A 26,578-nucleotide genomic window follows, 5' to 3' on the forward strand; every position below is an offset into this window, starting at 1 on the left:
CTGTTGTCTTAGAAACCGATATTATAGTTAGAATTGGGAGCAGAGTAAGAGTAACAAGGTTTCGAATTGGGCCCTGCGGTGCTCCTATAAGTGAGAAGTACCTGAGCTTTATTTAGTTTGTGGATTTTTTGATGTCAGAATTTATTTTTCACTTCATACATTTTGAGTTTCTTCTGCATTTTAGGTAGAATGAAGTTGTTAGTTAATACAGATTTGGAGAATTGTATATTTATAAAATATTTATATATATTTATTTAATGACATGAAGTACTTTGGGATTGGACAGAAATAACAGTTGCTTTGATAAATTTCATATAGTGACTTTCTCATATGTAATGGAGAAGGTTTCATTTGTGTATGATTTTCCCCCCTTCTTTTTCTCTTTATTATTTTATTTATTTATTTTGGACTGTGTTGGGTCTTTGTTGCTGCACGTGGGCTTTCTCTATTCGCGGTGAGCGGGGGCTACTCTTCATTGCAGTGCGTGGGCTTGTCATTGCGGTGGCTTCTCTTGTTGCAGACCGCAGGCTCTAGGCCGTGGGCTTCAGTAGTTGTGGCATGCGGGCTCAGTAGTTGTGGCACATGGGCTTAGTTGCTCCGCGGCATGTGGGATCTTCCAGGACCAGGACTCGAACCTGTGTCCCCTGCATTGGCAGGCGGATTTTTATCCACTGTGCCACCAGGGAAGCCCTCCCCTTTCTTTTGAGTTTAGGAGTTCTTTCTTTTCTCTCTCTGTCTCTGAATGTGTGTGTTAAAAAAATAAATTAAAAAGTCTCGTTTCCAAAATGAAATTTGCTAGTAAGTAATGTGTACTGTTATGAAATTATCTGCAGAGTTTGATAATTTTTTTCATGTCATCGCTACAAAGATATTCCTTTATTGACTTGACCTTTTTATTTGGTATTGCATCTTTTCTCCAATCTAGCGTCCTTATGTACCTTTTTCTGTTCCTTTATTGCCCTTTGTCTCCAGAATCTCTTCTTAGGAACCAAAAAGAAAAAAAAAACAGAACAAAACAACAACCTTTCTTTTATAATGTAACCATCTCTGTTCACTGATTTAAAAAAAAAAAAGAAGAAGAAGAAAAAGAAATAGGACTGCAGGATATTTTTCTTTGGAAGAAAAAAGCCTTTTTCTGCGACTTGTGGATCAGAAGTCAACAGAGATAGATGTTGGTTCCATGTAAATTATTTCCTGACATTACTGTCTGAAGTATAAATAGTAAATATCCTACCTTGAATGATATTTATTTATTTTACTATTTTTTTAATTTCTAATTTTATTATTTTTATTTTTGGCTGCGTTGGGTCTTTGTTGCTGTGCGTGGGCTTTCTCTAGTTGCGGCGAGCAGGGACTACTCTTTGTTGCCGTGAGTGGGCTTTTCATTGCAGTGGGTTCTCTTGTTGCAGAGCACAGGCTATAGAGTGGGCGGGCTTCAGTAGTTGCAGCGCGCAGGCTCAGTAGTTGTGGCTCACGGGCTCTAGAGCGCAGGCTCAGTAGTTGTGGTGCATGGGCTTAGCTGCTCCGTGGCATGTGGGATCTTCCCAGACCGGGGATCGAACCTGTGTCCCCTGCATTGGCAGGCAGATTCTTAACCACTGCACCACCAGGCAAGTCCCTTTAATGATATTTAAATGGAGGTGGCCTTATCATCTGACAAGGATATCCAAGAGAGGTTTCCTTTTATGACTTGAAGTAGATGAATGACTTAAAACTTTTTTGACTAACCTGTGGTAAGGAATATTTTTTTCAGTAGTGTGACCTAGTACATATTTATGTATGCATATACATACACTAAAACAGAAGATTTATGAAGCAGTAATACCCTAACATGTGAGTTGTAGTCTAATATTTTCTATTTTGTTTTATTAAAAATGCTAGTTGTGATTCATTAAATTTATTTCATGACTTGTTGATGGGTCATCATTTGTACTTTGAAAAACACTAATCTAGATGACTTCTAAGATTTCTTCCAACACCAAGATTCTATGTTACTATGAATCCATATTCTTATACAGAATCAAAGTTCATCATAGAACAGCTGGGGACCAAGTTAAAAGAGGATAATTAGAAATTTTTTAAGACATCTGGATGTCCAGCTACCTCAGAGGTGTCATCATTTACTGAAAAAGTATAGATGCTACAAGTAAAATTTGTGGTTTAGTTAATACTGTTGTACCAGTGTTTAATTTTTAGTTTTGACCGATGTACTGTGGTTATGTAAGACGCTGACATTTAAGGAAAGTTATGTGAAGGGTATATGGGAACTCTTTGTACTATGTTTGCGTCTTTTTTTTTTTTATAATTAATGAATTTATTTATTTTATTTTGGGCTGTGTTGGGTCTTTGTTTCTGTGCGAGGGCTTTCTCTAGTTGTGGCAAGCGGGGGCCACTCTTCATCGCGGTGCGCAGGCCTCTTACTATTGGGGCCTCTCTTGTTGCGGAGCACAGGATCCAGATGCGCAGGCTCAGTAGTTGTGGCTCACGGGCCCAGTTGCGTCGTGGCATGTGGGATCTTCCCAGACCAGGGCTCGAACCCGTGTCCCCTGCATTAGCAGGCAGATTCTCAACCACTGCGCCACCAGGGAAGCCCTGTTTGCATCTTTTTAACGTGTGTAATATTATTCCAAAGTAGAAGTTAAAATATAGAAGAGCATCTTTGAATAATGTGCTCTCAAAAGCGATATCCCAAACCTTAGCTTTTGTTTTGTTTACAAGTTTTTATTGTGATATATTGATAATACATTATTAAATCACTGTTCCCAGCAGTAAGTTTTTACTATGATTCTCAGGAGTTAGAGAAAGAAACTAATTAGTAATTTGTATTAAAGTGGAGTTTGATAATCCTACTTGATAGTAGCCTGATAGTTCTTTTTGGGAGTTTAGAACTAAGAGACAAATTAGTAAGATAAATTGTTTGAAGAAGATTTTAAATTGGGGAGTGAGGTCAGGGGCTTTTTTTTTTTTTTTTTTTAACAGTTCCCATTGTGATAGAAAAAGTTAGATATTATATAATGAGGAATATGTGAGTATAGAAATAATCTCTAGAAAGTTATGAAAGATCAGGGTCAGCAGCCTGGAGTTGTATGTTGAGAAAGGGGTCATAGGGAACAGGGTTAGCCAGTCTAAATGAAAATAGGATTCTTTATGTGAACATTTGAAGCAAAAATAATTGTCATGGAGTGATGAGGCATTGGAAGGTGCCACTCATTGGCCATTAAAAAATAAAAGAATCTAAAAGAAGAGTGGACATAGGTATAACAGATCCACTTTGCTGTACACCTGAAACTAACACAACATTGTAAACCAACTATACCCCAGTAAAAATTTTAAAAAATATATTTTTACCTGGCAGAGTTGGAAACAAGAATACAAGATGTATGGGAAATGGTCTGATTTTCTAACTGCTTTTCCTGAGCTCGTGACTCTTGGGCATGTTGCACAGGATAGGTCTGATTTCTCGAGTTGTACCAAGAGACGATGAGGACTGCTGTTAGCTTAGCAGGAAATGGAGAATCGGCAAAAAAAGAGTTAGCAAAGAACAAGACATAACCTTTCAACACAGGTTATTACAAGGGAGGACCAAGACATTTTTCTTTTTCCCCTTTAAAATTTTTTTACTGAGTTGTAATTGACATAAAATATTATATTAATTTCAGATGTATAACAGTGATTCGATACTTTTATTAAAAAAATACAGGATATGTAGAATATTTGGAAATCTTTTTCTGTGTTTTGCATCTTGAAACTATTACACCAGTTGAACTATTCTTTGTTGGTTTGATGCCTTTAGCAACTATATATTACGTTCATCAAAAAAAACTCTTATTTAAAGAAAAAACGGAACCTAACCCGTTTCCGAAAGAGTGCTATCATTTACAGTAAGGAAATAACGGTAATTTTTAAAGGCAGAAGTTGAAAGTTCAAAGAGAATTCAATGCATATTGAGTATTTATTGTATACCTATCACTATGCTGAGAGCAGTAGGGTGCTTCAAAAGAAATATATGAAATTGCCCCCACTTTTGAGGAATATCTGTCCCATTCAGGGAGATAAGATAGTAGCAGTAAAAGTTACTGTGATGTTTAGAATGTATACAGCCCTACCAGCTTCTCTGCACACTGACGTGATAATTCTCTAAGGTTTGTATTTTTGTCCCCATTTTATCTATAGGAAAACTGAAATTCAAGTTTAATTTGATTTAGGCCATATATCTAGTAAGTTATAAAATTGGGGTTTAAACCTATTTCTGTCTGACTCAAAAACCCATTCCATAAAGTAATTTTGTTATTGAGTATTTTGGATATTGTGAAGGAAAATCATGAGTCTCATTTCAAAAAATTTTTTTTTTTCCTGGAGTAAAAGTCACCATGAACTTGGGTCATTCAAGAAAATAAATATTAGGAATGGAAGTGCATGTAGGTTGTAAATTTTCAAGATGCACATAAGGAAAATTTAAAATAATTTAATTATTTTATTCTTTCTACCTTGTTTCCTTCTTTAAAAAAACCTTTTTTTTTTTTGAAATAATTTTAGATTTACAGGAAGTTATAAAAATAGTGCAGAGAGATCCCATGTACTCTGCACCCAGTCTCCCCAGTGGTTACATTTTACATACCTATAGTACAGTCCTAACCTAGGATACTGACATTGGTACAAGGTGTGTATGGTAGGTCTGTGCCAGTTTATCACATGTGCAGATTTGTGTAACCACTGTTGTAATCAAGATACAGGACTCTTCCCATCACTGCGTGGATTTCTCTCCTGCTATCCCTTTATAGTCTCACCCTCACTCCTGCTTCTCAGCATCCCTAACCCTTGGCACCTACTAATCTGTTTTCCATCTGTATAATTTTGTTGTCTCAAAATGTTATATAAATGGGATCATACAGTATGTGACTTTTTGAGATTGGCTTTTATTCACTCAGCCTAATGCCCTTGAGATCCATCCACGTTTTTTTTTTGTACGTCAATAGTTCATTCCTCTCTATTGCTGATTAGTATTCTGTGGTATGGATATATCACAGTTTGTTTAACTATTCACCTATCGAGGGATGTTTTGGTCGCTTCCAATTTTCAGCTACTACAAATAAAGCTGCTATGAACATTATGCATAGTTTTTGTATGGACATAAATTTTCATTTCTCTGGGATAAATGCCCAGAAGTGTGATAGCTGGGTCATTTGGTTAAATATATGCTTAGTTTTCTAGGAAGCGTGCCAATCTCTTTCCCAGAGTAGCTGAGCCGTTTTGCATCATAACTAGGAACATGTGAGAGATCCAGTTTCTCCTCATCCTCACCAGCATTTGTTTTTGTTACTCTTTTAAGTTTTAGTCTTTCTGATGAGTGAGTAATGATGTATCATCATGGTCTTAATTTACGTTTCTCTGATGGCTAGGGATGTTGAGCTTCTTGTTGTTTTTTTGCCATCATATGTCTTCCTTGGTAAAATGTCTCTTCATGTCCTTTGCCCATTTTCTGTTGGATTGTTTGTTTTTTTACTGTTGAGTTTTGAGTTTGTCATGTAATCTAGATATGAATCCTTTGTTTGCAAACCTTTTCTTCCGGTCTGTAGTTTGTCTTTTCATCCTCTTAATAGGGGCTTTCACCGAGCAAAAGTTTTAAACTTTGATGAAGTTCAGTTAGTCAGTTATTTTCTTTTGCAAATGTGCTTTATTTTCTTGTCTAAGACTGCTTCACTAAGTCCTGTGTGTGTTTCTGGGTTTTCTATTATGTTCTCTTGATCTTAGAGAATGTTCCATGAGCACTTGAGAAAAGTGTGTATTCTTTTGTGGTTGGATGGAATGTCCTATAAATATCAATTAAGTCCATCTTGTTTAATGTATCATTTAAAACTTGTGTTTCCTTATTTATTTTCATTTTGGATGATCTGTCCATTGGTGAAAGTGGGGTGTTAAAGTTCCCTACTATGAATGTGTTACTGTCGATTTCCCCTTTTATGGCTGTTAGCATTTGCCTTATCTATTGAGGTGCTCCTGTGTTGGGTGCATAAATATTTACAATTGTTATATCTTCTTGGATCGATCCCTTGATCATTATGTAGTGTCCTTCTTTGTCTCTTCTAATAGTCTTTATTTTAAAGTCTATTTTGTCTGATATGAGAATTGCTACTCCAGCTTTAGTTTGGTTTCCCTTTGCATGGAATATCTTTTTCCATCCCCTCACTTTCGGTCTGTATGTGTCCCTAGGTCTGAAGTGGGTCTGTTGTAGACAGCATATATATGGGTCTTGTTTTTGTATCCATTCAGCCAGTCTATGTCTTTTGGTTGGAGCATTTAATCCATTTACATTTAAGGTAATTATCGATTTGTATGTTCCTATTACCATTTTCTTAATTGTTTTGGGTTTATTGTTGTAGGTCTTTTCCTTCTCTTGTGTTTCCTGCCTAGAGAAGTTCCTTTAACATTTGTTGTAAAGCTGGTTTGGTGGTGCTGGATTCTCTTAGCTTTTGCTTGTCTGTAAAGGTTTTAATTTCTCCGTCAAATCTGAATGAGATCCTTGCTGGGTAGAGTAGTCTTGGTTGTAGGTTTTTCTCCTTCATCACTTTAAATATGTCCTGCCAGCCCCTTCTGGCTTGCAGAGTTTCTGCTGAAAGATCAGCTGTTAACCTTATGGGGATTCATTTATGTGTTATTTGTTGTTTTTCCCTTGCTGCTTTTAATATTTGTTAGCTTTCAGGAATTTGTCTTGGCATAGTTTTCTTTGGGTTTATCTTGTTTGGAGTTTGCTCAAATTATTGAATCTGTAAGTTTACATCTTTTGAAAAATTTGGGAGTTTTCCAGCCATTTTTGCGGAGGAATTACTTTCTAACCCTGTATACTTTTTCTTTTCTTCTTCTGAGACAACAGTTACACAGATGTTAGATCGTTTGTGATAGCCCTGCAGTTCTCTGAGCTTTTTTTGTTCATTTTTCACCCCAGTCTGTTTTCTCTCTGTTATTCAGGTTGAGAAATTCATGTTCTATCTTCACATTCACTGATTCTAATTTCTGTCATCTTTGTTCTGCTGTTGAGCCTTTCCAGTGAATTTTTCATTTTGGTTACTCTGTTTTTTCAGTCCTTAAATCTTAACTTGGTTCTTTATATCTTCTGGTTTTTGTTTTGTTTTTCTGGAGGCTGAGACTTTCTGTGTTTTTTTTTTGTGTGTGTCAAGTATGTTTGTAATTGTTTATTGAAGTATTTTTATGATGACTGAAAATACTTGTCAGTTGATTCCAACATCTGTGTTGTCTTAATTTGGTATCTGGTGATTGTCTTTTCTCATTAAAGTTGAGATTTTCCTGGTTCTTGGTATGATGACTGATCTTGCTAGAATCTGGACATTTTGGGTACTATGTTATGAGATTGTGGAGCTTATTTAAATCTTCTTTTTAGTAGGCTTTTTCTGACACTGGACCAGCAGGAAACTGAGGAGTTTCTCATGTTATTGCCAGGTCTGGATGGAAATACAGGTTCCCTACTTAGCGTCATTGATACCTCATAGGGGAGAAGGAGGCTCATTACCTCTGGGTAGGGATGAAAGTTCCAGCTTCACTTGGCTTTCTCTGACACCATTCCAGCAGGGGAAAAAGAACTCCTCATTATAGCTGGGGAGGATGGAAATCTAGGCTCCTTATGTAACTCTTGCTGGCGGAGATGAGATAGGGTTGCACCTCTTTTATTGCTGGAGTATAGCAATTATTGTCTAAAATCTTTCTGTCCTGCATGATTGCCCTTTTCTTGGTCCTTTGGCTAGAGAGAATAAGCCTTTCTTTGTGTGTGTGTGTGTGTGTGTGTGTGTGTGTGCGTGCGCGTGCTTCGTCTGTACACACTGACATTTTAAGATTGCTGGCTTCTTAGCACCCAGTTCAGGATATATTAGGCAAAAAGAAATCCTGGTATGTTGTTCATCTGGTTCCAAGTTCTCTCGCCAGCTTCCCTTCTTCCAGCCTTCAGAATTTTCTTAAGTTTATGGTACATGCAATGACCTGGAGTTTTAGTTGTACTTAGCATGAGGAAAGGAAAGAAGTACATCTCCTCCATCTTATCCTGGAACCCCTTATTTCCTTTTATGTGTATAAGTTTTATTAGACTTTAGGAATAAAGCATCATATATATAGCTACTTTGATGTTTCAATAAAGATAGAAGTTTGTATTGGTAGAAAATTTTTCACAAAAGATTTTTGAATAATAGGACTACCAAAAGTAGAAAGGAAAGTAGATGTCAGAATCTTTTGCTGGTAAAAGACCACAGCAAGTCCCATAAAATGTACTTTTCAAACTCCATGTCTAATTTTGCATTCTGCCTTCTTAGCTCCTCATTTTCTTGTGACCTTCTGGGACAAGCACATACAAACCTTTGATTTAAATTATCTGTAGTCTCACCTTTGAGAGGTGCTGCTACTAACATTTTGTATGGAAATCATATATTCATAGCTTATAAAGCACAACCTTAGATTATGGACCGTAATAGACAGGAAGCACGCTGGATTTGGCCTATGGGCTAAGGTTTGCCAACCCCTGATCTAGAAATACATGAAAAGTAGGTACTAGTAATACTTTCCAAACATTCTTTTTAATAATAGAATATAAATATTGTTGCATTTTTACTCTACCATTATTTTTCCAATATATTAACTTCTAAAACAGCATTATCTGCCAAAATAACGACTGACCCAAAACTAAGAAAGCTAAAATGAAGAATTCTTAATATTTCAAAGCCACAAAAAAGAACTAACAAAAAGACAGAAAAGTGTTATTTCATTACACATTCCTAGGTCATAAATTTCACATGGAATTAAACTGATTCTATATAATGTTTGCCCACTGAACTATCATGGAGTTTTACTTATTTTTATGCCAAATCTAGAATTTCATTCACCCCACATGTAAAATAGTATTAAAATGTGGCCACAAGAATTCTGGCATTTTCATAGTTAATGCTATTCTGTATGGTAATAGTGAAATGTCTTAGGAAAAAGAAAATCACAGGACACAGTCATGGAAACTGTACTGCAGTTGTAGCTTACCTATAACTAGTTAAGATCTTGAGCAAATCATGTAAGGCAGCATTTCCTAAAGTCTGTTCTGTATCCACAGATGATTCATTAACATAACAGGATCCATGGCCAAATGAGTTTGGGAAATGCTATACATTAGACACGTTTCTAGAAGGTTTATAATGTACATAAGCATATCATAAGTTCTGAGAAGTTGTGCAGTAAAGAAGTCCTTTGGTTTAATCCAGACTCTCCAAATTTACTCAGTTTGAGAAGTACTTATTAACATCCCCCAAAACTAAAATTCCTTAAAACAACACACTCTGGAAAATTTTCTCATCAATAGAGATGAGAAAAATATCCCTTCAGGTTCTAAACTTTAAAATTCTGTGAGATTATTTGTGAAAGCTGCTCAAATATTTAATTCAAGTTTACAAACCTGAACCCTCCGGACCAAATATACTGTTTATGCTCCCGCAACACTGTGACCTTCCTCTTTCAGAGCACTTATCTTTGGATTGAAATCATCTCTCTAACCATCTAGACTCACCTCCTTAATTGGGAGAGGGAATCATGCTCCATCATTCTTGTTTCTTTAACACTTAACAGAGTGCACGGATCATTAAATGTTTTGCTTTTTGTTTTTGTCTTTATTCTAACACAACCAACTCCTATTTGATTGCCCCACAACCATTCCTACCCTTCTCCTATTGCCTCTCTATGCACCTATGGTCACGTTTCCTCCTCCTTAAAAACATTGATCTCCCATTCCTCTTAAGATGGAGACCAAATGCCATAAGATAGCCCCAGAGGATCTAAGCTTCTCCTGCTTTACCTCATATCATATCATATCATATCATTGTTCCTCTCTGCTTTATACATTTTAGTCACACAAAGGTAGTACAGATGATATAGTAAACGGCACAGAGAAAAAAGCAGGACAGGGGACTGGGAATGTCAGGGTGGAGTCAGGTGGGTGGCCATGAATGGCATGACTAAAAAGGTTCCATTAGTGAGAGGGAACAAAAAATAAACACCTCTAAACTGTGAGTCTGGATGACTGGTTTGGAAAATGCAGCAGGTGTGGCTAGAGTGGCATTGGCACGGTGGAGAGCAGTACATGAGGTCAGAGAGGTAATGGGAGGCCTGGTAGACCAGGGCCTTCTAGGGCACTGTGTATGCAGTCAGCTCCCATGATGACCTCTCTAATCTAGATCCCGCCTCTGAAGTCGTCTCCTATATCAAACTGTACTTGACAACTCCCCCTGGATGTCTTAATGGAACGTTTAGCTGAGGTCTTAATCCCTGCTTCAAATCTGTTTCTCCTCCATTCTTCCCCGTCTCAGTAGATGGCAGTAACCTCTACACATTGGCCAAAGCCAGAAACCTGAAAGTGCCTCCCACTGAATTGAGAACAGACACAGAAGTCTAATGAACATTCTCCATGCTAGGTAGCCATATCCTTTGATTAGCATAGTAAAGTTGGTGAAAAGCCTAGTCCCATATACGTAGTACTCCAATGAGTATTGCTTCCCAGGCATATATTACACACATACTTGCATCTAATTCCCATGTGAGGGAATTAACATTCCTGTGGGGGCAGAAGCTGGGTGAAGTGGGACATTAAATCTGGGTATCCCCTGAAATGCCAAATGTCCATCTAAGACAAAAATGGTACAGGACTTCCCTGGCAGTCCAGTGGTTGGGACTCCGAACTTCCACTGCAGGGGGCACAGGTTTGATCCCTGGTCGGGGAACTGGGATCCCACATGCCGCATGCTACATGACTCACCCACAAAAATAAATAAATAAATAAATAATAAAAACAGTCCTTAAAACAAAAAGGTACATGCACCTAGAGTTCAGCCCTAACAGTAGCTTCAGGCTAGGAGGCAGCAAGCATAGAGGAAAAGGTCCCTACAGCCTTTCACAGTGTAAGTCTAAAAGTGAGAGATCCAGTGAACCCTATCAAGTAGGACCAATGTCCCAAATGGCTTTATTTTTACACTCTCTAAGAAGAAATGGAAACCACAGACTAGGAACTACTGCTCTGCTTGAAAATTTCTGGGACCCTTGTAACTTCCCCATGATTATTATTCACGCCACTGTTACTTCATGGTGACTAGCAACAAACTCCACACAAAAATAACAATAAATTATGGTGTATTGCTACAGTGAATACTAAGCAAATCTATTAAGTAGGGGTATAGTTTTTAAAAGCTATAGTATAGCTTTAACAAATCAGAAGAATATTTTGTGATGTGTGAAAATTATATGAAATTCAGATTTCAGTGACCATACATGGTTTTACTGGATCACAGCCATGCTCATTCATTGATGTGTTGTCTGTGGCTGCTTTCACACTCCAACCACAGTGCTGAATAGGTGGATACAAACTGTATGGCCTGCAAAGCCTGAACTATTTACTGTCTGGCTCTTTGCAGGAAAAGTTTTCTGATCCCTGATCTAGATTAATGAGTAATAAAGTTTATGGGGTTATTTTATAACTCTAAGTATATGAAATATAGGGAACTATTTTTTATATATAACCAATTCTAATAATTTCCATTTATTTGACCCTGTTGGTTCTATTCTTCTTTTTTTTATGGTAGAAGATGTATGTTTTATTTTAATTTCAATTAACATTTTCCTTTTTCCTATTGATCAGTAAACAGTATATAATGTCATATTGTGATAGGAAGCACTTGGGTTTGGGAAGTATTTCTTTGTAGGATAAACAGAAATTTGGAATAATTCTATATTTTCCCCATTTACTTGGTTTATGGGAAAAACTGTTATATTTGAAGTTGACATTGATAGACTAAGTCTTTTTAAAAAATAATTATTTCAAATGATCTTATAAGCAGCAGAATAGCATTCTTATTGGATTTTGCTGGCCCAGTGAATCAATAATTGACTTTTCCTCCTAATGTAGCCAGAGTAAATATTCTTTTTTTTTTTTTTTTTTTTTTTTGGTACGCGGGCCTCTCACTGCTGTGGCCTCTCCCGTTGCAGAGCACAGGCTCCCTGACGCTCAGGCTCAGCGGCCATGGCTCATGGGCCCAGCCGCTCCGCGGCATGTGGGATCTTCCCGGACCGGGGCATGAACCCGTGTCCCCTGAATCGGCAGGCGGACTCTCAAGTACTGCGCCACCAGGGAAGCCCCAGAGTAAATATTCTTAAACTGCTTCACCCCTTTGATATAAGTGTTGCTACCACTTTAATTTTGAATAATTTTAAGTTTCTCTTATGTATTCTGTTTGGTAACTCTCTTTTTGGCTCTGTGGAGGGTTGATTTAATTTTTGTTTCCAAATATATGAACACTTTTACAGATGAATTTATTTCTCCTGTAAATTTTATGGTTTGGGAGAAGCAAAAACAATATCAGCCCAGAACAAGAATAATGAAATTATGTCTGTCTTGTTCAAAGTTACCTAAAACATGAAGTTTTTAAGACTCAGCTTGAAATATGCACGTATCTCTAAAGTGCTTAAACACGTCCTTTTCAGTATAATTTTTAGTTTGAGTTGTAATACAGAAACTTATTTTCATTCTGAGTCACCTGAGAGGGTTGTAGAGAATAGGTATCAAGTGTGGGTCGTTAACATCTCACTATTAACACTTCATTTATGAAGAAGAAAACCAGCTGAATATAGTAGGCGTCTGTGTCTTTCATTTTAGCACCTCATCCCTTTCCCAGATCTTTTCATAATAAATTCTCCTTGTTAGCACAAATGAAACTAGGATGATGTCCTCCCTTCAGATAGCATAGAAACATTATATACAGTGTCCTGATTAAAGAAGATTGTGGCAGATTGAGTATTCACAAATTGTGGTCTTATTCCTTTGTTGGTATAGGTACAAAGATAAATTGGGTAAAATACACTATTAAAGAAGATTGACAAGTGGATTTAAAAATCCAGAGGAACCCAGAACCCAAAGAACTAGTAAAATGAGTGTATCATCACATGGAAAGATTACATATTAATCTACAGCACCAAGATGGATGCCTTCTAATAATATGAAACTTTAATTTTTTTCATGTTTACACCAAAATAATGGTTATAATTCATATCAGTCTTTAGGAAGTAAAAAATATATTGTGACATTTTTAATGGAGACTATTTGTATGTTCAACAAATAGTTTTTTTGTGTTTTCAGAGATAGGTTAATTTCATTCAGTTTGGCCAGGAATGTCAGAGATACCCAAAAAAGACTCTTGAAAATAAATGAGCCATGGGATAGTGACTGCTTTTAAGCGTATCTTGGAAGATACTAAGTTTAGAATTTTAGTGCATGCAGCTTTGTTAAACTGCCAGCGAAATTGCAATTATAATTAGAATTACTTGGGTGGTCTATGTCAGGGGTACCGGTCCGGTCCGTGGCCTGTTAGGAACTGGCCTGCACAGCAGGAGGTGAGCGGCGGGCAAGTAAGCCAAGCTGCTTCTGCCACTCCCCGTCGCTGCCCATCGCTCGCATCGCCCCCGAACCATTCCCCCCAGCCCCGTGGGAGAATTGTCTTCCACAAAACTGGTCCCTGGTGCCCAAAAGGTTGCAGACCACTGGTCTTTTTTTAAATAGTATTTCAGATGACCCGAGTAGTTTCCTTACTATATTCGGTTGGCTCAATTAATCAGAGTGCTTTGAAAACACAAATCAGTACCTACGATACTTGTGTCTTCTGAGATGGAACAGCTGTTATCTCAGAAAAGGGAGGAGAGTGCTTTTCCTTGAGTCGGATAGGCTTTGGGGCGAAGGATCAAGGGCGGTGCAGACATTTCTTACTGTGCGGCTTCTCAGAGCGGTTATCTTTTTGTGTATATTATTCAAAAATTTCTTTGTATTACTTTTTTTAAAAAATAAATTTATTTACTTATTGTTGGCTACGCTGGGTCTTCGTTGCTGCGCGCGGGCTTTCTCTAGTTGAGATGAGCGGGGGCTGCTCTTTGTTGCGGTGTGCGGGCTTCTCACTGTGGTGGCTTCCCTTGTTGTGAAGCACCAGCTCTAGGCGCGCGGGCTCAGTAGTTGTGGCCCACGGGCTCTAGAGCACAGGCTCAGTAGTTGTGACGCACGGGCCTAGTTGCACCACGGCATGTGGGATCTTCCCGGACCAAGGCTCGAACCGGTGTTCCCTGCACTGGCAGGTGGGCTCTTAACCACTGCGCCACCAGGGAAGTCCCTGTATTACTTTGATATAGTACTAAATTTTAAAAATTTGAATATTAGTGTGAACATTGTACCACCCCTGTGTTCCGGTACTCAGTCTGCCTTTGCCAGTTCCGTGCTTATCGTTTCAGGATATCCTCTGGCTGTATGTGTATATTTACTTTAAGAAAGCATCATTCTGTAACAATATTCCGAATCCTTTTAAAATTCGAGATACACCTTAAAGATTATTCTATATTACTGCATAAGGAGTCGCATCATTTTTTGTAACTTTAGTATGAAGATTTTAGAAACTTATAACCATATGGGTCTATTTAACCTCTCAGCACATCTGTTACACTTTGGTTGTCATTTGTATTACACCTGCATACTCTATGAACCCCACAATGTTATAAGTTTAGATTTAAATAGTCTACGTATTTTAAAGAAATTAAAAGGAAAAAAATAGTCTTTCGCATTTTTTCACAAGTTGACCATTCTCGTGCTGGCTGTTCATTCCTTTCTCAAGATCCAGGTTTCCGTCTGGCTTCACTTCAGCCTCGAATTTTCTTTAGCATTTCTTATAGTCCCTCAGGTTTTCTGGCAATGAATTCCCTTAATTTTTAGTAACTGAAAATGTCTTTATTTTGCCTTCATTTTTGAAACATATTTTCAATGAATATAGAATTTTGAGTTGACAGCTTTTTTATTTTCAGCACTTTAAAGATGTTGTTCCACTGTCTTCTGGCCTCAGTTTTTTTCTCATGAGAAGTCAGCCATTCAAAAACAAACACACAAACAAATGTATTTGCCTTAACTGATAAAAAAGGAAGTCAACCATCATTTGAATGATTGTTCCCTGTATGTAATATGTCGTTTTAGTTTTTGGTAATTCAGATATATGTCTTGTGTGGTTTCCTTTATATTATTCTAGCTCACTGAACTTGTTGGCTGTGTAAATACGTCTTTCACCAAGAGATGTTTTTGGCTCTTATGTCTTTTAACACTTTTCTGCCGTCTTTTTTTTCACTCCTTTCCTTCTGGTAGACCTTTTAATATAGTCTCACAGGTTCCTAAGGCTCTGTTCATTTTTTTCAATAATTTTTCCTCTCTGTTTTTAGATAGTATAATTTCTGTTGATTAATCTTGACTCTGCCATATCCTTTCTGTTACTATGCCTATCTAGTGAATTTGAAATTTGAATATTATATTTTTCAGTTCTAGAATTTCCATTTGTATTTTTTAAGTTCTCTGCTGAGATGTCCCATACATTTATCCATTAAAATCACATTTTCTTTTTATATCTTTGAGCGTAGTATAACTGCTAATTCTAACACCTGGGTTATTTCAGGCTTGTTTTTTGTTGATTGTCTTTTATTATGAGAATAGATCATTTTGTCCTGCTTCTTCATATGTTGAGAAATTTTGGATTATATTCTGGACTTTTTGAATTACATGTTGTGGAAACTAGATTCTGTTACGTCCCTCTGAACTGTAGTAATTTTTTTAAAGCAGGCAGTTAATTTGGCTGAAGTCTACTGACAAAATTTTTTTCTGATTGGGCAGCAGCTCAAATTTCAACCTGTTAGCTCTGTTGCTTTGAGTCTGTCCCATGCCAGTGTGGCTCAGGGGTCAGTAGAGATTTGGGCAGAGTTTTATACACAGAATTTGGGGTTCCCTTTCTCTAGATCTGCTATTTTTAGGATTTCCCCCTTATTTTCTAGTTGAAGGAGACAGTCATTTTCAGTGACTCTACTTGCGCTGAACCCTTTTTATCTCTGGGTCTTCAAGCCAATAAGACTGTGTGTTCTCTGTTGGCGTTTTAGCTGCCTCACGTGGAACAGCCTGGGGACCTGCCCTCAGGTTTAAGCTGTTTAAAAAAAGAGAGAGAGAAACTCATCCTGTGCTGTTCCTTTTTTCCAGATGTTAACCGCACTCCAGTATTGCCTGTTTTGTTCATTCTTCAGTTTTTCATATTTTGTTCAGTTCATAGTTTTCTGCAGGAGGCTTGGTCCAGTCAGGGCTTACTTGGCCACACTGGAAACGGGACTACTGCTTCATTTATTTTAAAAACTGTTTAACATTCCACTGTGTGATTGTTCTGTAAGTTATTTAACTAATTTTGTATTCATGGGCAGTTGTTTTGATGTTTTGCTGTAGCAATGTTGTAGTACAGATATCTTTGTGTGTACGTTTTAGCCACGTGCATAGGTACTTTGGATACATCATTAAATAAAATAGACATTCCTGCCCTGTTGAAGCTTACATTCTAGTTAGGGGAGGTGGGCAATAAAAATTAAATGCAGTAAAGATATTTTATAGTAGGTGAGAAAACGAAAGGTTAGAGCAGAGCAAAGGGATGAGGATTACAATTTTAAATACAGTGGTCTTTTTGAGAAGGTGAGATGTGAGCAAAGGCTTTAAGGAGGAGAGAGAGAGTGAGCTTTGAGGATGTTCTGGGGGAGAAGCAAGAGATCAGACATCGCAAAGGGCCTGAAGGTGAAAGCCTGTCTGGTGAGTTGGAGCAGCGGGAAGGAGGCCAGTGCGGTAGGAGTGGAGTGAGTGGAGTGCTGAGCGCTGTGAGTGGCAGTCAGCGATAGGACTTGGAGGCAGACGGATGTAAGGCCTTGTCGATACTGGAAGGATGTGGGCTTTGCTCTGAGTGAGATGTAGAACCATTGCAGGGTTTTGAGCGAAATAGTGACATGATCTGACTTATGTTTTGAAAGGATGTCTTTGGCAACTAAGAGGAGGAGGTTATTACAATAATCCGGACTAGAAATGAGGCTCTTTTGAATCTTTTGGGGTTTTTGCCAACCTAATTTGGGGAAAAGTCATACCTTTTTGGCATTTTAATTTGACTTTCTTTATCAGTGAAGTTGAGCATCTTCTCATGTGTAAGAGTTATTTATATTTGCTTTTCTATGAACAGTGAGTTTATAACTTTGCTTGTGTTTCTGTTGATCTACTGGTCTTTTTTCTTGCTGATCTGTAAGTCAGGTGATTTCCGTGTAGAGCCCAGGATGAAAACTGCAGATCCAGCCTGTCCTCATCGATGTATCAGGCCTCTGCCTCGAGGTCACTGATCACGCCCAGCATTAGGAAACACTCAGAGTCCACTGTCACAAGCAGGTGCATCCACTCCTGGCACCTTCCCCAGCCGGACCCCACAGGCATCCTTTAACTTAGAACTCAGCCGGCGGCGGTCCCGATTTGCTTTACTCCCACGCAGCTTAGACCCTGGCCCTTGTTAGGCCAGTTTGCTGCCCACAGCCATTCACTCTCCCGCTGGGGGGACTGCAGTGTGTGGTGGAACGGTGAAGGGGCTGCGGAGCCAGCCTGCCTGCCTTTGAAACCTGGCTCCCCCAGGCCAAGTTATTCAGCTTCTCTGTTCTTCGGTTTCCTCAGCTGTAAAATAGAAGTGATAATAGTATTTACCTCATAGGGCTGTTGTGCGGAGTAGGTGAGTTACCTTATGCACAATGCTGGCAGAGGGTGAACGGCTCAGTAAACGTTAGCTGTGATCACTCACTCAGTTAACAAAGACTCCTTTTAAGTGCCAGGTGTCATGCCAGATACGAGGCACTAGGACTACAGTGAATAAGACTCCCCTTTTCCCTGTGTCTGAACAGAAACCAGTCCCGTTATAGCCCTCCTAGAACATCACCCCCAGAACAGTATGTGAATCATTCACTCTAAGCATTTCCTTTATTGAAGAAGTTGTACGGTCTGTTACAGGTTCACAGCATTTCAGGGGAGCCCTTGCCTTCTTAAATCTGAGAAGGAAAAGAATATACTTATCTTGATGTTATTAGAATTACATTTTTGATAAAACAAGAGTCAGATGACAACCAGGATGATAATATTAGCTCTTCATCTCGTTGACTTCATTGTAAGTTCACCAAGCTCTGAAGTATTCAGTTTCTGGCCAGGGTTTCTCGTTTGTATCTGGGTGATTTCGCTCCCTGGGGGATCACAGCACTCATGCACTTGTCAGTCTTGATGCCTCTAGGGCTTAGGAGTTTCCAGTTTTACAATCTCAGATTACGTTGTAGATTTCTCTCCTTGTCTCACAAGAACTGTCACCCTCTGCAAATAAGACTGTGTAGTCTTTTTTGCGAGCCTTTCTTTTGTCCTCCTGAGTGAACTTTTTTTTTTTTTTTTTTTTTTTTTTTTTTTGGCGGTACGCGGGCCTCTCACTGTTGTGGCCTCTCCCGTTGCGGAGCACAGGCTCCGGATGCGCAGGCCCAGCGGCCATGGCTCACGGGCCCAGCCGCTCCACGGCATGTGGGATCCTCCCAGACTGGGGCACGAACCCGCATCCCCTGCATCGGCAGGCGGACTCTCAACCACTGCGCCACCAGGGAAGCCCCTCCTGAGTGAACTTTTCAGGAGAATAATAAAAGTAAGTAAAAGAGAAGAACAAAAATAAATAGAATTTGCTCAAGGTGCATTCTAATTTTACTCCTGTGTAGGCCTCAGATTTTCAGAATTCTCTATGTTGCTTCCTCACATACTTCTGGAACCTTATACACACTGGGGGTTGAATGACCCATTGGTTTTGCTTGACATCCTGTGTTTTTAAGAACATATGGAAGGCTTTCTCCAAATCAGTAAAGGCAGCATGACATTTTTTACCGTATTGAACTGTTTAGTTGTCTACATATCACATTTTAAAACGAAAATAAAACTATCTCATGTTCTGATCTTTCCTAAATCCAATAAGTTTTTTATGTTGAGTTTCAATAGTCTGTATTTCTAATGGAATATAATAAACTGATATTATACCTAATATCATCAGGTATTTTCCACTCTCATTGCTTGTGTGCTTTTTCTTTTCCTATAAATTTATTCATTTATTTTTATGGCTGCATTGGGTCTTCGTTGCTGCACGCGGGCGTTTCTCTGGTTGAGGCGAGCGGGGGCTACTCTTCGTTGCGGTGCGCGGGCTTCTCACTGCGGTGGCTTCTCTTGTTGTTGAGCATGGGCTCTAGGCACGTGGGCTTCAGTAGTTGTGGCTCACAGGCTCTAGAGCGCAGGCTCATTAGTTGTGGCGCCTGGGCTTAGTTGCTCCCCGGCATGTGGGGTCTTCCCGGACCAGGGCTCGAACCCGTGTCCCCTGCATTGGCAGGCGGATTCTTAACCACTGCGCCACCAGGGTTGTCCCTGATTGCGTGCTTTTTCTCTCTCTTTTCCTCATCCCTTGTCTCCCTCATCGAGATGAAAATGAGCACCTTCACCTGTTTAGCTGTTCTCTTTTACCTCTGGGTCAGGTTTAGGATCTTAGGCTACTGTTTGGACTATATATTTAATTATCTCAGGTATTATTCTCATGATGGCTTACGCTTTTCTCAGTTTAGGTTTCCTGGGAGCTTATTACTCATTGACTTCCCAGGCTTTTTCTTGGCTCCAGTTATCAGAGCGTTGACCCTCTCGCTTTCTTTATTTTTGCATTATTTGTTGGCATTCTCACAGTCTCTGGTCAAGATGCACTTCTTCAAAGGTAAATGAGTTCCTAGACTCCTACACTGTGGCTGACTGACAGGTCACAGAATAGTTTATATGGATAGAACAGTAACCCAAACATGTAAATAGATGTCCCTTAAGACACAAAACAGAATTTTAAAAGTCGTAGTAAAAGTAATATTCATTATTTTGCATTAGATTCATCTGAATATTTATTTAGTTGGTTTTTCCTGGTTTTCATAATATCTGGACATGTCAGTGTGTCTTCTGAACACTACCTGATATTTTGAAGCGCATTGGCATCTCGAATGACTGACGAACCAATGGGCAGTGTTCCTAGGGAGACACGGGATGCTCTTCTCCCTGGTATGGTGGGAGCCCTGACAGGGGTGCCATCCAGCATGTGAAGTGAAAGCCTAGAGGCCTGCCAGCATCACTGCGGCTCTTCCTGGGCCTGCCGCAGCAGACAAAGTAACGTGGAGCTGGTGGCAAGGCCCCTAGGTGATTTACGGGGAATTAAAAAAAAAAAAATACGTGAGAGGGGCTGAAGTATCTTAGAAACACTGTGGCATATCTGAGAAGGACGATGGGTTAGTTGCCAAGAAAGAGGGAGGACAAACAACTATAGTTTCCTACTATGTTCTGGCACAGAGTGTAACTTGCCCAGGGTTACAGGCCAGTAGAGGACCAAGCTGGCCCTCCAGCCCAGGATTGGGTTCTTCAAAGTGCATGCATTTTCTGCTGCATTATGCTAACTCATGTAAATATCGCCTCTTTTGGAATATTAGGATATCATGGCACACTTACTCAACAGTAACCTCAAAAGCTGCTTTGCACACACAAGAGAATTTGCAGCATGACTGAAATGCAATTTCTTATCCATATTGTGAACAAGAATAAACCATCATAATCAGAGGCTGGAACTGTTAGCCTTGTAAAGTTCTAAGTATTAGCCTTTTCCCGTGTGTGGTAGTCAGACTGAATATCAGTGTCACAGCTTTACCAATATCGTCTGATTGGTTGCCATGCCATGTTTTTGCCTCAGGGTTCATGGCAGAGATGAAGATTTGGTGATTCTCAGCTTAGTGCACGTCCTGGAATAAGGCACAACTCATACTATAGTATACTGATGAAAAGCACACCAAGATCATCTGCAGCGATACGGGGAAAGGAGAGCATAGATAACTGCATTCCACATAGTATTCCTGGGAGGATTTGTGCAGAAAAATTAAACAGTTAATTTAAAATGACTGAAAATTCCATTGCTTAGCATTACTTACCTCAGAGTATTTGTAGTTAAAAGTAGGAGAGTTTTCTAAAGGTCCCAGGTACTCTTCTATTTTAGCAAAAGGTGCTTTTTACACTTTTTGTACTGTAAAAGGATCCAGGTAGTTGAGAAAGTCCTTTTTTCCATGTCTTTGAAAAGTAATCTTTGAGTTAGAAGGTGCTATTGGCTCCAACGATCGATTAACTGGTATAATTCCAGTAAATCATCCGGTATGGATTATAATAAAATGCCAAGTGTATTACCAATAACCAGAAGAAATTTCTAAGACTTTTCAATGATTATTATCAATAATCTGAGACTACTTGCATTGCCTGAATCTACCTGACAGCGTACCTCCATGTGGCAATTTCAGCTAATAAATTATATTTCTACTTTCAGTTGCTATGAAGTCACCCAAACTCCGCATTTGTTGTTGTTGGTGGAGCTTTAATGTATATGCTCTTCTAGCGATCATGGGAATATGAAACAGAATGGTTATTCACTTGATTAATCTTTATTGCAGGTGAGAGGATAAAATGTACTTTATAAAATACTTGATTAAGTGTACCTATTTCTTGGCATACATCTTTAGATGTTTAATTATAATTTTTATGTGTTGGAGCCAACATTTTCCTGTAGAAATACAGCTCAAGATTTAATACCGGGCAACAGTGGAAAATGGGATTTAGTATGAAGATATTTGCTTTATGTGAACCTTTTTATGAACGTAGCTAATGCATAAGTGAAGTCAAGCTGTAAAAACAATTAGCTGGGAAAATACCAAGTAAATTTTTAATATTCCAGTGAATATCTGTTAGCTACACATTATTGTTGTCATTAAACTATATGCAAATGTACAACTAGATTCACTTAGATTTGGGTAAAAACGATAAAGTACTAGAAGTATGCAGTGCGTATAATTCCTGTTTGCATCTCCAAACAAAGCACATTAATCTTTCTGCAATACCGCTGATGTAACGTCTCCATGTTGCTTCTGGGAGTATTTGAAGTGGGCAAGCATCCCAAGTTGATAGTTAATTCTGATCAGCAAAGGCTAACTAGAGTAGATGTCTGGGTTGGACATTGTAACAAAGCAAACAATTTCTAAAGCTCTTGGAAGATTCCGGTGCAAACTCTGTCACGCATTTGCATCTCTTATTCTAGACATTACAAAATTAGTTTATCCGCAAAGGGTGTGAAACCCCTTCTAAAATTATGATTTGTTATGTTTGTATTTTTATAAAAATTCAAAATTCTCAAAACCATCTACTTTGGGGCTTAAGCTAATGAAGAAACAGAAACATTTAAAATATTTTCTAGAACCAGTCTCAAGAACCATTTTGTTGCTGGGAAGGATTTGAGAGATTTTCTTCACCAGTGGTCTTGAAAGAACATTCTCAGACAACTCTTAATCAAAGATGATCTGTTGATGGAATTGAATAATGAGAATCTTCTTACAACTCAAAGAAATAATAAGCCATATTTTCCATAATTTTCTTAAGCTAAGGATCTGCTGTTAGACTACTAGCATGCAGTATTTAGTGAGTACGTATTAAAATTTTAAATTGTATTCCTTTAAAACATTTTATAAAAGCTTTTGAAGTGTAAAGTGCACTCCAAGTGCACATACACATATATATTTGAAAATTGCTCCTAAGTAAATGCACAGATATGTTATGATATTTCATGAAAAATACTATAATTTCCCCCTTATTTGCCACTTGAATCAGATTGAGAAAGTTGATACAGACAAAATCTTTCATATTACTGATGAGTCTTAGAGAAAATAAGTCCTCTTACCCAAAGAGCTTATAGATTGAGTAGATGGAGCTTAAATCCAATTGATCTTAATGTAATGTAAAAGATCTTTTCCTCTGTTCACTCTGAGTGTTTGTTTATCAAGCTTGTAAAAGTACTTGATAAACATTTTTAATTGTATTTCTTAAAATGTTAAGTAATCTTTATTACATTCAAGATAAAAAGCTTTTAGCAGATTAAACAATAACCTGTGGGAATACACAGACTCTTAACTAAGGCAGCGTGTCTCCAGGTGTGTTTTGTAGAATACACATGCTAGTTCGCTAAAAAGGGGGTTTCATTACCAAAAATATTTAGGAAACACTGTATAGTGTTTTTCCCTCTTGAAGACAGGACAGTTCAGACAACATAAAGCCTATGAGAAGGCAGGTTCATTAACCTTATAGCTATGTTAATAGATACCTTGCAAATTAATTATATATCCACTGTGAGAAGTTAGAAAAGGAATGACTAAAGTCTGAGGAAGGAAAATGAATGTAGAAATCGATTAATTAGAAAACAGAAGAATAATAGAAAAAAATGCAGAATCCAATATCTTGTTCTTAGAACCAATAAAATATTTAAATATGTAGCCTAATCAAGGCAAGCAATTGTGAGTTTAAAGCACAGATGTGCAGAACATGGTCTGAGATGGGGGAACACTGCAGATGCACAAGAAATGAAGATTCTCATAAAGGACTACTTTGTTTAACTCATGGAAAACGATTTCAGAACCTTGGATGGATGGGATGCTTTTGTAGGAAAATATAAATGATCAAAACTGACCTCAAAAGGAGAAAATAAAGAACCAGTTGCTCTAGATGTAAAAGGATAAGTATTGGAATAGCTTACTGCCACCCCTCGCCCAGCACCCTTAAGGAAAAGCACCTGACCTCAGTGGTTTCACAGAGGAATCTTACTGAACCTTTGGAAAACTGGAAACAGATTATTCTGGGCAACCAAAAATAACCTTGGTGTCTAGCTCAGCAATGCGAGTTTGAGATAACAACAAAGGATAGAGCTTCAGATCAATATTATTTGTAGAATATCAATGGAAAAATCTTAATTGAAATATTGGCAGACAGAATTTGGCGGTACATTGAAAGAAGAACCCACCGTAACCAAGTGGGATTTATTCTAGGAATGTAAAATTGTTTCACGACTAGAAAATATGTTAATAAAATTCACCTTATTAAGAGATGAAAAGTAAAAATTGTCAACTACACAGATGCTGAAAAGACATAAAAAATCCATTCTCAACTTAGAAAATCCAATACATTATGAATAACTGAATATTACTTTAACACTGTGTACTCTGTAGACGCACCCACACATATTCTCTCCCTGTCTCTCACACACACTCATACACAACCATCCCATTTTTTTTTTTTGACCGCGCCACGAGGCATGCGGGATCTTAGTTCCCCGACCAGGGATCGGGCCCACGTCCTCTGCAGTGGAAGCATGGAGTCTTACCCACTGGACTGCCAGGGAAGTCCCATCCCATCCCATCTTAACCCACCTCAACAGCCAGCGTTATGCTTAATGAGGACACACTAGCCACATTCCCATTAAAGTAAAAAACAGGACCATCCGTTATCAACTGCTGTTTGGTATTCAGTTGGAGGTATGAACCCACGCAGTTAGGGAAAATAAAAGGAATGAAATGTGGAAAGAAATAGGAAGTATCATTTTTTTGCGCATCAGTTGTGATTAGCTGGAAAATTGCAAGAGAACTAAAAACTTGTTAGAGGCAGGTGGGAGAATTCAATAAGGGAGATGGGACCAAGTTAACATTCAGGAATGAAAAGTCTTCGTATTCACAAGCAAGGGAAGGGGAGGAGACCCCTGTAAGGAGGTGCTCTCTGTCTTCAGCGCCCATAAAAATCACCAAGGCTGTTTGGTAATCATGTTGATTCCTGGACTCGCCCAAAGAGTCTGATTGTCAGCCTTGACTCTGCGTTTTCACAGGTGTTCCTAGACCCCTCCAGGAGGACTCTGATAGTTTTTGTGTGGGACCCACACTCTGAGAAATGCTGCCCTGAGGACCCCACCCCCATTCCTGTACCGTCACTCCTCACTTGGCTGCCTGTGGTGCCAGCCATTTACCTGTCTCAGACGGTGTGCTGCAGTACCTGGAGGGACACAGCGACAGCACACCCTGGCAAGAGAGCCCCCAGCTTCCTCTGCCGGGAACCCTTCTTTACTGTCACAAGTTCTAGCACTGGGCGTCGGCCACCACGTGAGAGGCACGCCTGGCTGCTCCTGCTACACGCCCACCGTCCAGTGGGGTGGCAGGAAATAGGGGGTGTCCTCTGTTACCTGTGCTTAGGGAAAACACTGAGCAGAGGTTCAGGGCGGTTGCAGCCTTTACTAACTTGCCAAGTTCTGCAGGGCTGCATTTCCCTGGAGTTTATCACTCTTTTCTCACCAGTCCTATATAGTCAGTCACTTAATTCCTGTGCTTTCCAGTGCTTCCCTGCTTGAGTGATCACTCATCCTTAGCAGAACTGTAACTGGTTAAGTCCAGCTCCTCTGACTCTGTACTTGTACCCAGGAAGCTACAGAAAAACGTAACTGTGCTGACTGATCCCATCTTGAAATAATGAACACAACCCTTAGGTGGCTTTCAGCACTGCCGGCAGTCCCCTGTATTCTTCTTGGCAATTCAGTTTCCTGTGTTCACAGATGACTTGTCTAGACTATGCAGTGGCCTGCCAGCCCCCCCTCTTCTTGCCTTTCTTTGGGCAAACAGCAGTGAGAGATTTTTAAGTAATAAGTCCGACTGTGTCACTTCCCTGCTTAAAGCCCTCCGATGGCTTCCGTCACATGTGGGATTAAGTTGTGACTAGTTTCCTGCCACTCACCCCTTGACTCACTTCTTCCAGGTATAAGAACACTTGGTGTTTCTCAAAAAATGCCCCATATATTACCACCCCAGGGCCTTTGCACTTGCTATCTCATTTGCTAGGAACGCTTCTTCCTCCAGGCATCCCCATACCTAGAATTCTTACTCCAACCACTTGTTTATTCAAATGTCACATCCTAAAAGAGGTTCTCTGTTCTGCTTTACTTTTCTTCCTAGCCCATCTTACTAGTTGATACTAATTGATTGTTTGGTTGATTGATTGTCTCCTGAGGCCTGTCTACCATCCCTAGGGATTAAAGCAGTCCCTGGCATGAATTAGGTCCTTAATAAATATTTTTTGAATAAATAATTTAATCCACATACGCCCACCAACCCCCACCCCTGGCAATCAAACAAGGGCAGGAAGAAGATGAGGTTATTAATTTCTGAGCGTTCAGAAGGGAGGGATGACTTTTATTCCCTCTCCCTTGCACTCCCCCAATTTGGCAGGCTAATTTCTGAGAGTCTGCCAAGAATATAAATAGGAACAGGTGACGTCACCTAGGAAGACTCTCTTGTCTATGAGAAACAGAAGTTTGAACCTTAGGGAGTATGAGCATTTTTTTTTTAAATTGGTTTTTATTGAGGTAAAACTCACAGTCACATAAAATTCACCATTTTAACTACTTTAAAGTGTACACTGAATTCAGTACACTGAATTACTACACTGAATTCAGTACACTGAATTACTACACATTCACAGTGTTGTACAACCATCACCACTATCTAATTCCAGAACATTTCATCATGCCCATAAGAATCCCCCTACCCCTGAACAGTTACTCCCCACTTTCCCTCTTCCCAGCCCCTGGCAACCACTAATCTACTTTCTGTCTGGTGGAGTTGCTTATTCCGGACATTTCATCTGAATGCAATCATACAATATGTAGACTTCGTGTCTAGCTTTCACTTAGTGTAATGTTTTCAGAGTTCGCGCACATTGTATCATGTATCAGTGCTTCATTCCTTTGTATGGCTCTTCAGTACTCCATTG

At 39.0% G+C, this 26,578-nt stretch overlaps 1 protein-coding gene across 1 annotated transcript in view; it reads left to right on the forward strand.

The window, feature by feature from the left end:
* Positions 1–26,578, forward strand: part of STAU2 (staufen double-stranded RNA binding protein 2) — a 300,448-nt gene that overhangs the window by 46,925 nt on the left and 226,945 nt on the right. The window contains exon 6 of the mRNA XM_007453718.1: positions 24,648–24,962. Within this exon, the coding sequence (XP_007453780.1) occupies positions 24,648–24,962 (315 nt within the window). The remainder of the gene's footprint in view (positions 1–24,647; positions 24,963–26,578) is intronic.

The sequence above is a fragment of the Lipotes vexillifer genome, unplaced genomic scaffold (genome assembly GCF_000442215.2).
Source record: "Lipotes vexillifer unplaced genomic scaffold, Lipotes_vexillifer_v1.1 scaffold35, whole genome shotgun sequence".
Taxonomy (NCBI): Eukaryota; Metazoa; Chordata; class Mammalia; order Artiodactyla; family Lipotidae; genus Lipotes; species Lipotes vexillifer.